We start from the raw sequence: 13,332 nt of genomic DNA on the forward strand, positions 1-13,332 counted from the left end.
GTGTCCTCTGTAATTTGAACTCAGAACGTAAAGACGGACGAAATGCCGCTGAGGCCGGTTCTACCAGCTTGCCACATTAATGAAGCAGACATAATTAACCATTTTAACAAATGCGTGCTGAAAATAAAGAGCAGTTTGGCAAATTATGCCTTTATAGGATGAATTTCTAGGAGCAAATGATAACAGGGGAGCAATTATTTGACAGCAATTATTTACTTAAATTGAACTGTTGAACTGTTGAAGCACTGGCCTTACTCATCTTCTAAGTAATTTTCAGTTGAGTTTGAACCGATCCTTTGGTCAGGCAGCAGGCGTTGACATGGCATATGTGCCGCAGAGGATGCAAACATGAAACAAATTGTTTTCAATGCGTCTGGTAGCATCATATGAGTACTTGTTGCCAAAAGCAACAAACCGCATAATGCGAACGCATCATTGATGACAGCCGCCGCGTGTATGGTTTTATGAACTGTGATGCATAAAGATGCGAGTGATTTGCCGAAGCTTATTCCTTTAAGTGCCAAAATCGTTGAAAGTCAGATCGATGAAATGGTAGATGAGGTAAAAAGTCAGTTAATTGAAAAGCTTCCTGAATGGAGATTTTCCATACCGCTGGATAAATCTATAGTTTGAGATAGTGACCATTACTAATGGCATATGTGAGTCTTCTGGATAATGACATATTTCAAAAGGAAATGCCTTTTTTATGCCAAAAAAAAAAACTGGATACAAATACAATGTGTAATTCTATCTCTAATTGACCCAATAATTTTTTTTTTCACCGAAAGCAATTTTCATATCGATAACATAGGTTCTTACGCAACCGACGAAACTGCCAGTTTGGTTGGAAGGCGGTGAACTGGCAGAATCGCCAGCACGCCGGGCAAAATACTTAGCGGCATTTCGGCCGTTTTTACATTCTGAGTTCAAATTCCGCCGCCCCAAAATTGCTAGCCTTATGCCAAAATTTGAAATCGATATCACGGCCTCAAATATTTAAAAGAAAAATATTGAAACTACTATTGCAATTCGCTAGGTAATTAATCGACATCATATCGTGGCAAACATCTAAGGTAAGACTTGCATCAATAACTTATTTATTGTCTTCATAATGAAGGTAACAATATTGATTTTTTGTCACCAGTCCAGCAATGTCGGGGGTGTGGGTAAATCAATGACATCGACCCTAGTGTCCCACTGGTACTTATTTTCTCGACTCCGAAAGGATGAGAGGCAAATTTGTGTTCGCAGAACGTCAAGACGGACGAAACGCCGCTAAGGCCAACTCGCCACTTTAATGAAGGTGATAATATTATCTATTTCAATAAGTGTGTGTTGAAAATAAAGAACAGTCTGGCAAATTACGTCTTTATAGGATGGATGTTTTTAGGGCAAATGATAACAGGGGAGGAAATATTTGACAGTGTACTAAAATGTCTTCAGATATTTTTTACATGGCAGATTTTTACCTTGTTTTAAAATGACATTAATCCGAAGCTTCAGGAAAAGAAAAAAAAACGTAGCGCCATCTCACACAGACACGCACTCACACATATGAATGTACGAGTGTATGCTTATATATATGCTTATATATATATGTGTGTGTGTGTGTGTGTGTGTGTGTGTGTGTGTGTGTGAATGTGTTTGTATACATATATATATATATATATATACATACATTCATATGTATACTCACATCGATACATATCCACATACACACAGGAACACATGCACACACACACATGCACGTACACACACATGCACACACACATGCACACACACATGCACATTCTTATTCAGTAGCATACACACACTCAGGAACAAAGATTTACGCTATTTCTCACGACTGGAAGGTGTTGCAAGAATGTTTTAGACAGTGATTCGTAATTGGTTTTAGATAACTTGGAATCACTATTCTCATGTCATTAATGTGAATACATACTCACGTGGATCTTTGTTCTCTTCATTATTTGTTTAACTATGGATACGAATCCAAGTTTAAATAATGACCTCATGCTGCTACATGACACTAAAGCCGAAGTGTCTAACAAACAAGGTTATAAAGTCATGTGGATAAAGAATGGCATCGGTGTCAAATATCCAAAGTTGTAATGGAAAGTTGTATCTCTGATCCTCTAATTCCCTATCTTGTATCTTGTTTAAATGATGCTCTACAGAGGGAACCACGTGTGGACAAAATAATAAAATTGTTTCAGCTATATAGAAAAGAAAATTTACGATGTTTTTTTTTTTTTAATTTTTCTCCAATTATTTTTGCTCTTGCTAAAACACACCACACTCAGAGAATGAACGCGCTAACTTACTATTTTATAAATCAACACCAACTTCATATCTGTAGTTATCCTTAGAGTTATATAACGCGTGTTCTACAAATAAACACACTGAGTAGCTCTCTTACTGTGCTGTGATGTAACACCAGATGTGTTGCACGCGGACAATCGATACACGTCGTATTTATAAAAGAAGATCAATTGATGTCAGCAAAATCTCAGGAGTCCTGTCTGATCCATTTCAAGCGGATTGCGTCACAAAGTCAAAAACCCTTATGAACTTGGCACGCGTTGGTTCTCTGACGAGAAAAACTTCGGCAAAGACCAAAAGTCTAAGAGTAGAAATGATAGATGGTTATGTGCAGATCCTTTCGATGTCCCCGTAGTGATGTTTACTGAGTTTCCACTATTGTGATGATTTTTAGAGTGGCGAGAAATGAAAATCACATCATGCTACCCCACATCTCTCCACTGGGTTTTAAGAGTAATGCTGCTAGATATACATATACTGAGGTTCTAGAAAGAGTTGTAAAGTCCCTGGATGGATGAAATACGCAGTGGAAAGCCATACGTGTTTCAACAACAATCAGCACCTTCTCACAAACTCACGTAACCTAAGAATGCATGTTTGACAATTTTTACGAACTCGGAGAATGAACCAAACTAGCCAGATTTAAACCCCATGTACTGCTAGGTTCGGAACATCGCTGAAAACGTAACTAGTCGAGTTTATCGTTATACCATAGTTTCACCGAAGGCTACTATTGTCCACATGATGTCTGAAATGGATAAGGATCATTTAGTGTTGCTATATCAACCATTCTGGTCACGAATTGAAGCTGTCATCGAAGCCAAAAGTGGCTTCATGGAATAATCCTATAACAAAGCTTATTGAAACTATGTGCACAGTTTCTTTTTATTAAAATGTTTGGCTTTTGCTAGAATAGAGATATTTATTAATTTACCAAATGTTTTCAAATACCTCTTTCATCCTGTATGCTAAGTTGTTGTTGCTAAAATAGAAACCATTACAGCTGTAGTTATCATCATCATCATCATGGTCATCATGGTCATCGTTGTCGTTGTTGTCGTCGTCGCCATCATCCTCATCATCATTACTAATGTTGATACTGATTTATTGTGAATATATATTTTTAACTTCATTCCGTCATTATGCTTTTATCTTCAGAAGAATAAAAAACGATCCTCCATGGGTTGCATTTATATTTCAACATTATTCAAACTGAATAGTAGCTGTCTTAAACTTCAAATGTTTCGTGTAAGAAGTATTGAGCCAAACAGTTGTAGTTTTGGCAATGACATCTAAAGAATGTTTTAACGTTAAAACTTAATTCATATTTTAGTTTTCCCTTATGCTTATGTAAAGTATAAGTAAGTGATAACCAAGCCATATATTTCGTGTAAAAATGATGGAATAAATTTATGATATCAAGGACTGTTTCAGAACTATGTGTTGTTTAAAGTAAGAAAACAGAATATGTAATAAATGTAATATTTTCATTGTCAATTCTTTCATTCTTTCACTGGTTCCAATTACAGAGCTGTAAATTGCCGGAATAGTGCTTTCAAAGGTTCAACCTGTGAATTCTAAGTGAGGTAGGTAAAGATCCCGTGGTTAGGTGAAAAATGTCCGAGATCTTGAGAAATTACTAGAAGATCCAATAATGAACGATAAAATTGTAGATGTTCACAAAGTTCAAGGATGAAAAATGTTTGGCATTAGTTTTTTTTCAAATTTAAATGGTTTATCAAGTGTACGAGGTGGTATCAAAACGTTTCCGGACTGGTTCTATAGCGCGCCAATAGATGGCAGCATATGGTTGCGTGCGCAGTGAGAGCTAGCAGTGATCTTCATGAGGCATTGTGCCAAGTGACATCACTCTGTAGTCTGTGGTTTTTGCTGTAGTCTGTGGTTTTTGCTGTAGTCTGTGGTTTTTGCCATGGACAAGAAGTTGAAGCAAAGGGCCAACGTGAAATTTTGCGTCTGTTACAGAGATATTGAGCATGCGTCGGCGGAGACAAGGCAATGTTTCGAGTTAAACAGGCGCTTCAAAAGCAAAAGAACATCCCTGAAACACGATGAGCTATCTGGATGACCTGCCACGAATGTCACTCCCAGAAATGTGGAGAAAATTAATTAGGTTTAGCACGTGTATTATCCGTACCTTCACAGCATGGAAAAACTGCCAAAGTGAGATAAGCTTCTCCATGGCGTAAATGCACGGACGTAGTAGGAAACCTTTTCAAAACTATGCAGCTTTCTCTGCATAATATTTGCCAGTCAAAACACCTGTTTTCTTTTTTATAGAAATGCGTTATTCTCTTCGCTTGTTTATATCGTAATTCTTTCACCGAGGAATAACAACTTGTTGAAACTTTAGGAATCCAAGAATCGTCAAGGAATCTCGCAGTGAGATTGAACCCGAAACCAAGTGGTTGCAAAGCCAATGTCTTAACCATGCATTTCTGTAAATATTCAACTTATTTTTCTTCCTGTCATAACTCGTAGCAATTCACATACGTACCATTAATTTCTGTATAGTCATTTTACGGCCTGACATAACCGTTATCTGTCTACATAATATAGTTTCTATTTATTTATATTGGAAACCTATTTATTTATTTAATATAGCAAGGTATAAATATTCTCATAATTTTGTTAATAACGGCGTTTCGTCTGTCAAGAGGTGTCCGGTTCCACCTTTTCAATTTCTACTTTTCTGTAGTATATTATAATTTGATATTAGTGTTACTTTAGTCTTTCAGAATATCAACCTTAGTTATAATCTAATTCATTCCTGCTAAATATTAATACTTACTTTCAATGAATGTTCTCATCATTTATAGTTTTTTTTAATTAAATGGGGCTATCATATTCACCAAATGAGACATTTGCATAATATTCCTTGATAACAAGCTATTCCATTACGTTTCATCAAAGTTTTTCCGATAACAAATAGATGCATAAACATCTTTCTTTAATTAACTTCGGGAATCCTTCTGTGTTACCTGATATATATGATAAATATACTTACTTTAATAACCCTTTTCGGTTATTTAACCCGAAGAAAACAAAATTCCCAAATGTAACGTAACTTCCGAATTTGCTTTGCCTGGCGTTTTATTTAATTGTATCCTACTTAATATAAGTGTATATGAACAATTCTGAAGTATAGTGAATTCCTTAGAGCTTAATGTATATTTTTTGTATATTTATGTTGAGTTTTAATCAATTATTTTTGCTCTTCATATTTTCTGTATATTTATCATTTCCTAAACAACATTTAAAAGTAATCATATTTACGTAATAATTACCTCTGTTTCACTGATTCCAATAATTACTTAAATCAGTAATGCATTTACATATTCAATATTCAGTTATAAATTTACTTTCAATTTTTAGTTTTCATTTTAAAAGATAAATCAAATTAACTGCCTTACGAAATTTCATTAAGAAGATTTTAAAACTTTGTGTAGTTTAGTAACACGTTTTAGGATTCTTAAAACATAAGTCATATTTATTTATTTTTTATAAGCAATAATTGTGTATTGCTTAAAATTTTCATTTTTAATATTAACATTAATTTTGTGTAATATTCTAGGGATGATTTCCTCTCCCTTCCATTTCAAATAAACGTAAACAGATTAAGTCTAGCACCCAGTAACATGTACATAAATACGCATTTATTGTGGCGACGAACACACATGCGGAGCCATACATTCAAACAAGATCAAGCTGTATATTGTATAATGGGATATGCAAAAGATTGACCATTATGAACTGTTAAAAATAATCAAACAATCTTAGTTGAGGTTTATTATTAACAATTACGGCATTTGAAAATATTGCTGGGCAAAAATACGACTGCCCTCTGTGAACAGAAACAGAGGTAATTATTCACCATTACAATGCTTGTCCCACGTACGAAATCAGCAACTAAGGATGTCCTAGAAGATCCTAACTAGGAATAAAAGTTTAACTCATTATATTCTCAGATCCACTTCTGTCAGGAGATTATGCAAGCACGCAGGTAGATAGTCTTGAGTTAACTTCAGAAAGATGTTCGAAAATGGGGCAATGTGTTACTTCAAGTCAAAAGCTAAGAAAGTGTTTAAACGCGGCATACCAGAACTTGTCGAGGAATGAAATAAAATTACGGTAAGCAATGCAACATATATTGTTGATTAAATGCATCTATAATTACCACAAGTTTGTTTCAAAATCGGGCAAGACTTTCGTTACAGTCTGTTATAAATTAGAAAAGCATTTTATTTGAGTTTGATCCATATGAACATAGATCAAGACATAACAGAATATTAACGTGTTATTTAAAGAATCGTTTTCAGGAACTAATGCTCACTTCTTATTCAAGCAGCCACAGTTTTTTTCTGTAATGTCTTTTGGGAGAAACAGAATGACAGTACGTCTTATTCATTATCGCGATGTTAGAAGATTTTATTCATCAAGCTCTCAGCATTTGAATAAAAATTTTCACCTGAGACATCAATAAGAAAGAGTTTGCTAATATTATCTGTAAATACGTTATCATGTGAAGGTTATCCTTATATGTCGTGAGCTATTCACCGTTACTGATCCTTATTCCACTCTATGTATCAAATACTGTAATGGAATCTATTCTCAGACTGGTACTTCTGTATTGAACAATTACAGTTGCTTACAATAACCAATGCACAATCTTGTACATTTATTTACTGACTATTTGTTCGCTTTCTTCAGTAAGTCCGATGAAGGATGTGATGAGTTGATGATGTATATTCTATCGAGTTGTCTCTTTACTTACTGAAAAATAATTAAAATAATGTAAGTCAATAACACCGATATCCACTTCGAACAGTTTTTTCGCTGAAATAATTAATTTGATTAGTCCAGGAACCTCTGGTTGATGAGATACAATATGATGAAACATCGGTGCCTCAGAAGCTCTTGCACTAATAAATCGAGTGTGATATCAGCACATAATCATTGTTAAGGCGAAATTGTTCTATGACAAACAAAACAGCGATTAGCATATTTTGTCGTATAAAAATGCAAAGTTAATGTGCTGAATTTTGTTCTTCACCGTACATACAACGATTTATTATCGATTGGCAGATATCAGCACGGATCAGCGAACACTTCGTTGAAATTATAAACAAGACTATCGGTTCTTGTTTAGGTTCATTAGTCCAGGTATTGCTAGCTGACAAGACGCAACATATTGAAATTCTGGTAACCCAGAATCCCTTGAACTAATGGACAAAGTGCATTATGAACATATAGTCGTTGTAAAGATGTTCTAGTGTGACGAATACAACAACAATTAGCATATTTGCATTCCAATCTGCCGGAACGTATTACGAATAAATATGCTTATTACCCTACACTTAAACATACACCCCACACACACACCTGGACGCACGTACGGATGCACGTACACACACGCACACACACACACACACACACACACACACACACACACACACACACACACACACACGTACGTACGTACGTATGTTTGTATGTATATATGTATGTATCACTGCTTTATCTTGACAATAAAGCAATAACGAAGCAATTTTCTTCATAGCAATTCTCCTCAAACTGCTAATGTTCTGGTGAAGGGAAATTTTAGAGATCGGATCTTCAGAGACCGGATATTCAGAGACCGGATATTTCAGAGACCGGATATTCTTGAAAGAAAACATTGGCCACAATGACTTATATGAAATCTGGACGCTTGATAGAATATGTAACGTGGACAGCAGCAACCGGTGTATTGGAAATTGCTTGCATCGAAGTGGCACGAGACCAGATAACTTCGAGGTACAGAAGCCCCTACAGTTACGAGAAAAAAGGCTCATAGAAAACAGAAGTATATCTGTGGATTAAAGGTCGGAGCATGTTTCTAAGTGGCTGCATACCGATCAGTTAAGGGACCTGCTGCGAATGAGGTCTAGCAAGTCTCTGCATATGCAGAAACACCGCTCCAAATACTGAACAATACTCAATTATAGGCCACACACCTGCTTCACAGAGGAGTAAACGTTTTATTAAATTTGGAGTATTTTTTGGTTCTGAAAAGTAGAGCTGTTTGAGATGTAGTCTTTGATATGTTGAGGACATTTGGTTGGGGACCTGAAAGACGACGAGGAGTAACATTTAAGGAGAACGTGATGGTTCTAATTACTTACTGTTCAAATTTAAGTACGTTGATGCAATTTAAGAGATTAGTGTGTGATGTCACAATATTATTGGAATCTTTTGAGGAAAGAGGTATTGTCTAGTGGTTTTAGTTTTCGTGTTCGCATCTAATGAAATGTTCAGGTGGTGTCAGTGAGCTTTGATGTCACGATATTGTTCAGCAAGAAGCCTGCTTCAAATTGTAACAAAGAAAACTACGATAATCACCTATGAAACAGGTAGTTGTGTTAAAATAGGTGACATTTTTACCCCTAGATAACATTTAGGTGGAATTTTTACCCCTGCTCACGTAAATTATTTTTTGAGCAGTATACTTTTATTCTTTTATTCTTGTATTTGTTCCAGTAATTGGACTGCAGCCATGCTAATGAACCGCCTGGAATATCTTTTGCAACCGAAACGACTCCAATACTTATTTAATTGTTTTTTAAAGACAGGTACTTATTTTATCGGTTCTTTTGTCGAGCCACTTAGTTAGGGGGGTCACAAACTAGCCAACACTGGCTTTCAAGAAATGGGGCATAAGTACAAAAACAAACACAAAGACATACACCCACATATGCACATATATATGAAGGTCTTCCACACACTTTTTGTCAACCTTATCCACTCACAAATCATTGGTCGGCCCAAGGTTAGAATAGAAGGCCCTGGCTCAGGTGCTCAAAAGTAAGACTGAACACAAAATTACGTTGTTGCGCCTATATGTTTAAAAATAAGGTAATTCATTTTGAAATCTTCCTATTTGAATTTGACTTTTACAATGACAGCCTGTGTGAATGACTTCAGTTAATCAGCGCGTAGGTTCACCGTCCAACTTCCATTTGTTTACGTGTTATACAATGATTCTTTGTTGTAAAAGAAAATGGGAAACTCTAGCCATGGAGTCATGGATAGATATGTAGATAGAAACATGAAGAAAGCAAGCGAGAGATTGAAACAGACAGAGAGAGGGAAAGAGAATGGATGTCAGAGAGATAGAGAAAACAATTTCTTTTCTGGAAATCTATTTCAAAACTAAGATAATTTTTCTAATACTTTGGCACACACCTGATTAAAGACGTTATATGGAACGATTAAACTATATATTGAATATTGACAATTTCTTTTATTAGAACCATCCAAATCGTAACAAATACGAAAATAACCACACAGAAAAAAAAGCAAAACTAAACAAAAACAAATAAAAACAATCTTTAACGAAAGAAAAAAAAAGGCACGATATATATAATTGGATTTTAACGGAAATAAACGGACATTAGAGGAAACTTGGAAACCATTAAAACGAACAAATAAAATAAAAACTCTCTTTTAGCGTGGGAGAAGACTTTCTTTACAAAGCACAATATAAATCGAATACTTTAAAATTATTTTAATTATTTGAATATGATTTTCTCTCGTTCTTTCGATTAATCTTTCCCTCACTCCCTGTCTGTCTGTCTCTTTATCTATCTATCTATCTATCTATCTATCTATCTATCTATCTATCTATCTATCCATCTATCTTTCTCTCTACTTTTCTATTTTTCCATCTCTCTTTCTTTCTATTTCTATCTATCTCCCTCTCCCCCCTCTCTCTCTCTCTATCTATCTACCCCCTTTTTACTCTTTCTATCTGTATATCTTTCACTCTCTTCCTCTTCTTTCTCTCCCCCCCCTCTCTCTCTCTCTCTCTCTCTCTCTATCTTTCTATCTATCTATCTATCTATTACTTAATTTTGTTCATTCAGTTTATTTGGAAGCTAAGCGAATTTTACATTTCCTTGACAGTCTCTGAAATATCAAATGGTCACAATTACCATAGAATTTGTTTCATATTATTTCTGAAGCCCACGTATTATTGTCTATTGCCATTACATATTCCATTTCCCTTTTCATGTATATGTTTATTGCTACTTTGCAACGAGCGTGGATGTTCGTTCTATTAGAAATATTATCGACTTAGTCTCCCACACATGGCAAACTTCTATCTTGACAAAAGGAGAGTCACGTTGCATGATATAGCCATAGATATACCATGTCTGGAAACAAAAGACAGGATGAGTACGACCGAAAGGTTGTGGAGCACAGGTGTTTTTGATCAGAAATGAAGTAATAGCTAAGCAACAACAACGACAACAACAACAACAACAACACAAAACATATTCTTTAAGGTAACCGGGATGTCAGTTCTTACTATTGTCAGCACTAAGGAATCTTATATTCTTTTATTCTTAGACTTGCTTCAGTCACTGGACTTCTGCCATGACGGGTTTTGTCAAGTCAATCAACTTACCCCAGTAAATATTTGCTTCAGTCTGGTACTTATTCTATCGATCACTTTTTGCCAATCCACTTTGTTACGGGGACGTAAACAAAACAAGACCGGTTGTCAAGTGATAGGACGGCAAACAAAAGGACACACAAATGTACATTTTATCTAACTATCGATCTGTCTGTCTATCAACATATATACAAACATAAATATATGTGTGTGTGTGTGTGTGTGTGTGTGTGTGTGAGTGTGTGTGTGTGTATTTTATCTTTTATCTACCAAATCAAGCCACAAGGCTTTAGTTTATAACAGATGTTTATAATAGATGGCACTTGCCGAAGGTGCCACGCAGTGGATGAAAAGAAACCCCTTACCGCAACACACCTACATACATACGATGGGCGTCTACACTGTTTCTGTCAGAAGGCAACGGGTCAGACTGGAGCTATAGTAGATGACACTTGGTCAAAGTACCGCACAGTGGGACTGAACCCGAAATCACGTAGTTGAGAAGCGAACTGCTTCACCACATAGCCATCACAGCGCACGTCTAAATCATTATTTTCTGAGGTCCTTGCGGGAATCAATTCAAATCTATACATTTATCAGGAGTAGATACAGTAATTATCCGTGTTAACTAAAGAAAAAAAAATGGGAAAGTTATATTTTTGATAATAATATAGTAATACTGGTGAAAGTAAAGATCAGTAATTTTTCATATACTCCTCCGGAATTTATTCGCCATGAGCACGAATCTTAAGCGCAAAATACCAATTTTTTTATTTTAAGAATATAAAAATGTTCAGGAAATGAAAACAATATCCTCTTACATTTTACAAAGCTGAAGTCAATCTATTTTTTCCAAGTGTTTTCTATGCATTGCTGCTGGATAGCTTATTTGTTCTCTGACACTGTTTAGCAGGCAATAAAGGATACACAGTTATAAATGCGAAAAGGATTATCTAGAGAAGAAAGCTTGGTTGTTTGTCATGATACTTCGAAAGCAAAGCAGCTTCAAAATAAAAGGTACCGGATTAAAAAAGAAATATCTTTGTTTTATTACGTAATTTGATATTCTTCCATTTCTTTCATCATCTTGTTCAAGAGATTATTGTGCCAGCTGGATATTAGCATTCCTGAAATGGATTACAAAGTAGAAACCACTACGATATTACAGTTGGAGACATTCATAACACTAAGATGAAAAAAACACATTCACCCCTCAAAATACGTAATCGGAACTTACACGTACTCCAGAGTACCTATCGTATTGCGAGGGAAGCTTGTTGATATCTTTCGCAATACGACACGGAGCAATATATTTGAATGGTAGGGACTACTTTATATAGAAAACAACCTCGGCCCTCAAAATACATAGGTACAAGCCATTCGCTAAAACTTACGTACTCTGTGATACTTGTCGCTTTTCCTTGCAATACGAACTGGAACAATGCTTTTATGTTTAAGAATCGTATAATTGCTTCTGTCTACACATATTGGGCGTGATCAAAAACATTCCACCAGTAGAAATCCCGGATACAAATCCTAGGTTATCTTATCCAAAATATCCTTTCTAATATGCTAGAGTATATGTGCGGTTTGAAGGAGGTTTTAATAAATCAAACAACAACGTAAGATATCCCTTTGTTCATACAGTAATAAGCTATATCTTGGAAGCGGAGAAACCACTTATACAGAAAATAAAGAAATCACGGGCCTTTGTGTTAACAGTAGTCCAGTTACTTTTATTGCTATAGTGTTATCATTGATTCAGATATCAATCTCTCCAGGAAGTTGACCAGAGAAAAGTTGCAACAATCTTTAACTCTGAAAGCAAGGAATTCTAAGTGAGGCTTTAGTATTTCATGTCCATAAAGACAAATTTCTATTAGACATGCTTCGACAGGGTCAAATATATAACTGGCTACTTTTTGAATCACTGGACGTCAAAATTTTGTAGATGCTCGGCTGAAGACTTGTATTTCTCAAACAGAGAAGAACCTAGTACTCTAAAAAGTCAGATTGGGTACCGTTATTGATTTTGCAAAAAGCATAATTGCTAATGTTGAGTGAAAAAGTTCCTTTACAAAGTGAACGACTCTTTACAGAAGAAGAAAAAGGGAAGGAACAGGACGAAAGGAAGGTGAGAAGGATACTACTACTACTACTACTACTACTACTACTACTACTACTACTACTACTACTACTACTATTACTACTACTACTACTACTACTACTACTACTACTACTACTACTATTACTACTACTACTACTACTACTACTACTACTACTACTAATAATAATAATAATAGTTCATTTTTGTTTTAATTGCTTCAGTCATCTTCACTGCGGCCATGCTGGAGCACCGCCTTTAATCGAACAAATCGACCTCAGGACTTATTCTTTGTAAGCCTAGTACGTATTCTATCGGACTCTTTTGCCGAAGCGTTAAGTTATGGAATCGTAAACACACCAATATCGGTTGTCAAGTGATGGTGGGGGGACAGATACTGACACACAAGCATATAAACACACACACACACACACACACACACACACACACA

The 13,332-nt window shown here is 35.5% G+C and overlaps 1 protein-coding gene across 2 annotated transcripts in view; it reads left to right on the forward strand.

Moving 5' to 3' along the window:
• LOC128248735 (uncharacterized) overlaps positions 1-13,332 on the forward strand; it is a 68,408-nt gene that overhangs the window by 46,918 nt on the left and 8,158 nt on the right. Inside the window, exons 1-3 of one of the 2 annotated variants that reach the window (XM_052970770.1) lie at positions 4,695-4,780; positions 6,309-6,471; positions 8,860-8,951. In XM_052970770.1, coding sequence (XP_052826730.1) covers positions 4,771-4,780; positions 6,309-6,471; positions 8,860-8,951 — 265 coding nt within the window. In that variant the 5' untranslated portion in view covers positions 4,695-4,770. Of the gene's footprint in view, positions 1-4,694; positions 4,781-6,308; positions 6,472-8,859; positions 8,952-13,332 lie in introns of those variants that run through there. The other variant, XM_052970771.1, reaches the window with a different exon arrangement.

This window comes from Octopus bimaculoides, chromosome 9 (genome assembly GCF_001194135.2).
Source record: "Octopus bimaculoides isolate UCB-OBI-ISO-001 chromosome 9, ASM119413v2, whole genome shotgun sequence".
NCBI lineage: Eukaryota > Metazoa > Mollusca > Cephalopoda > Octopoda > Octopodidae > Octopus > Octopus bimaculoides.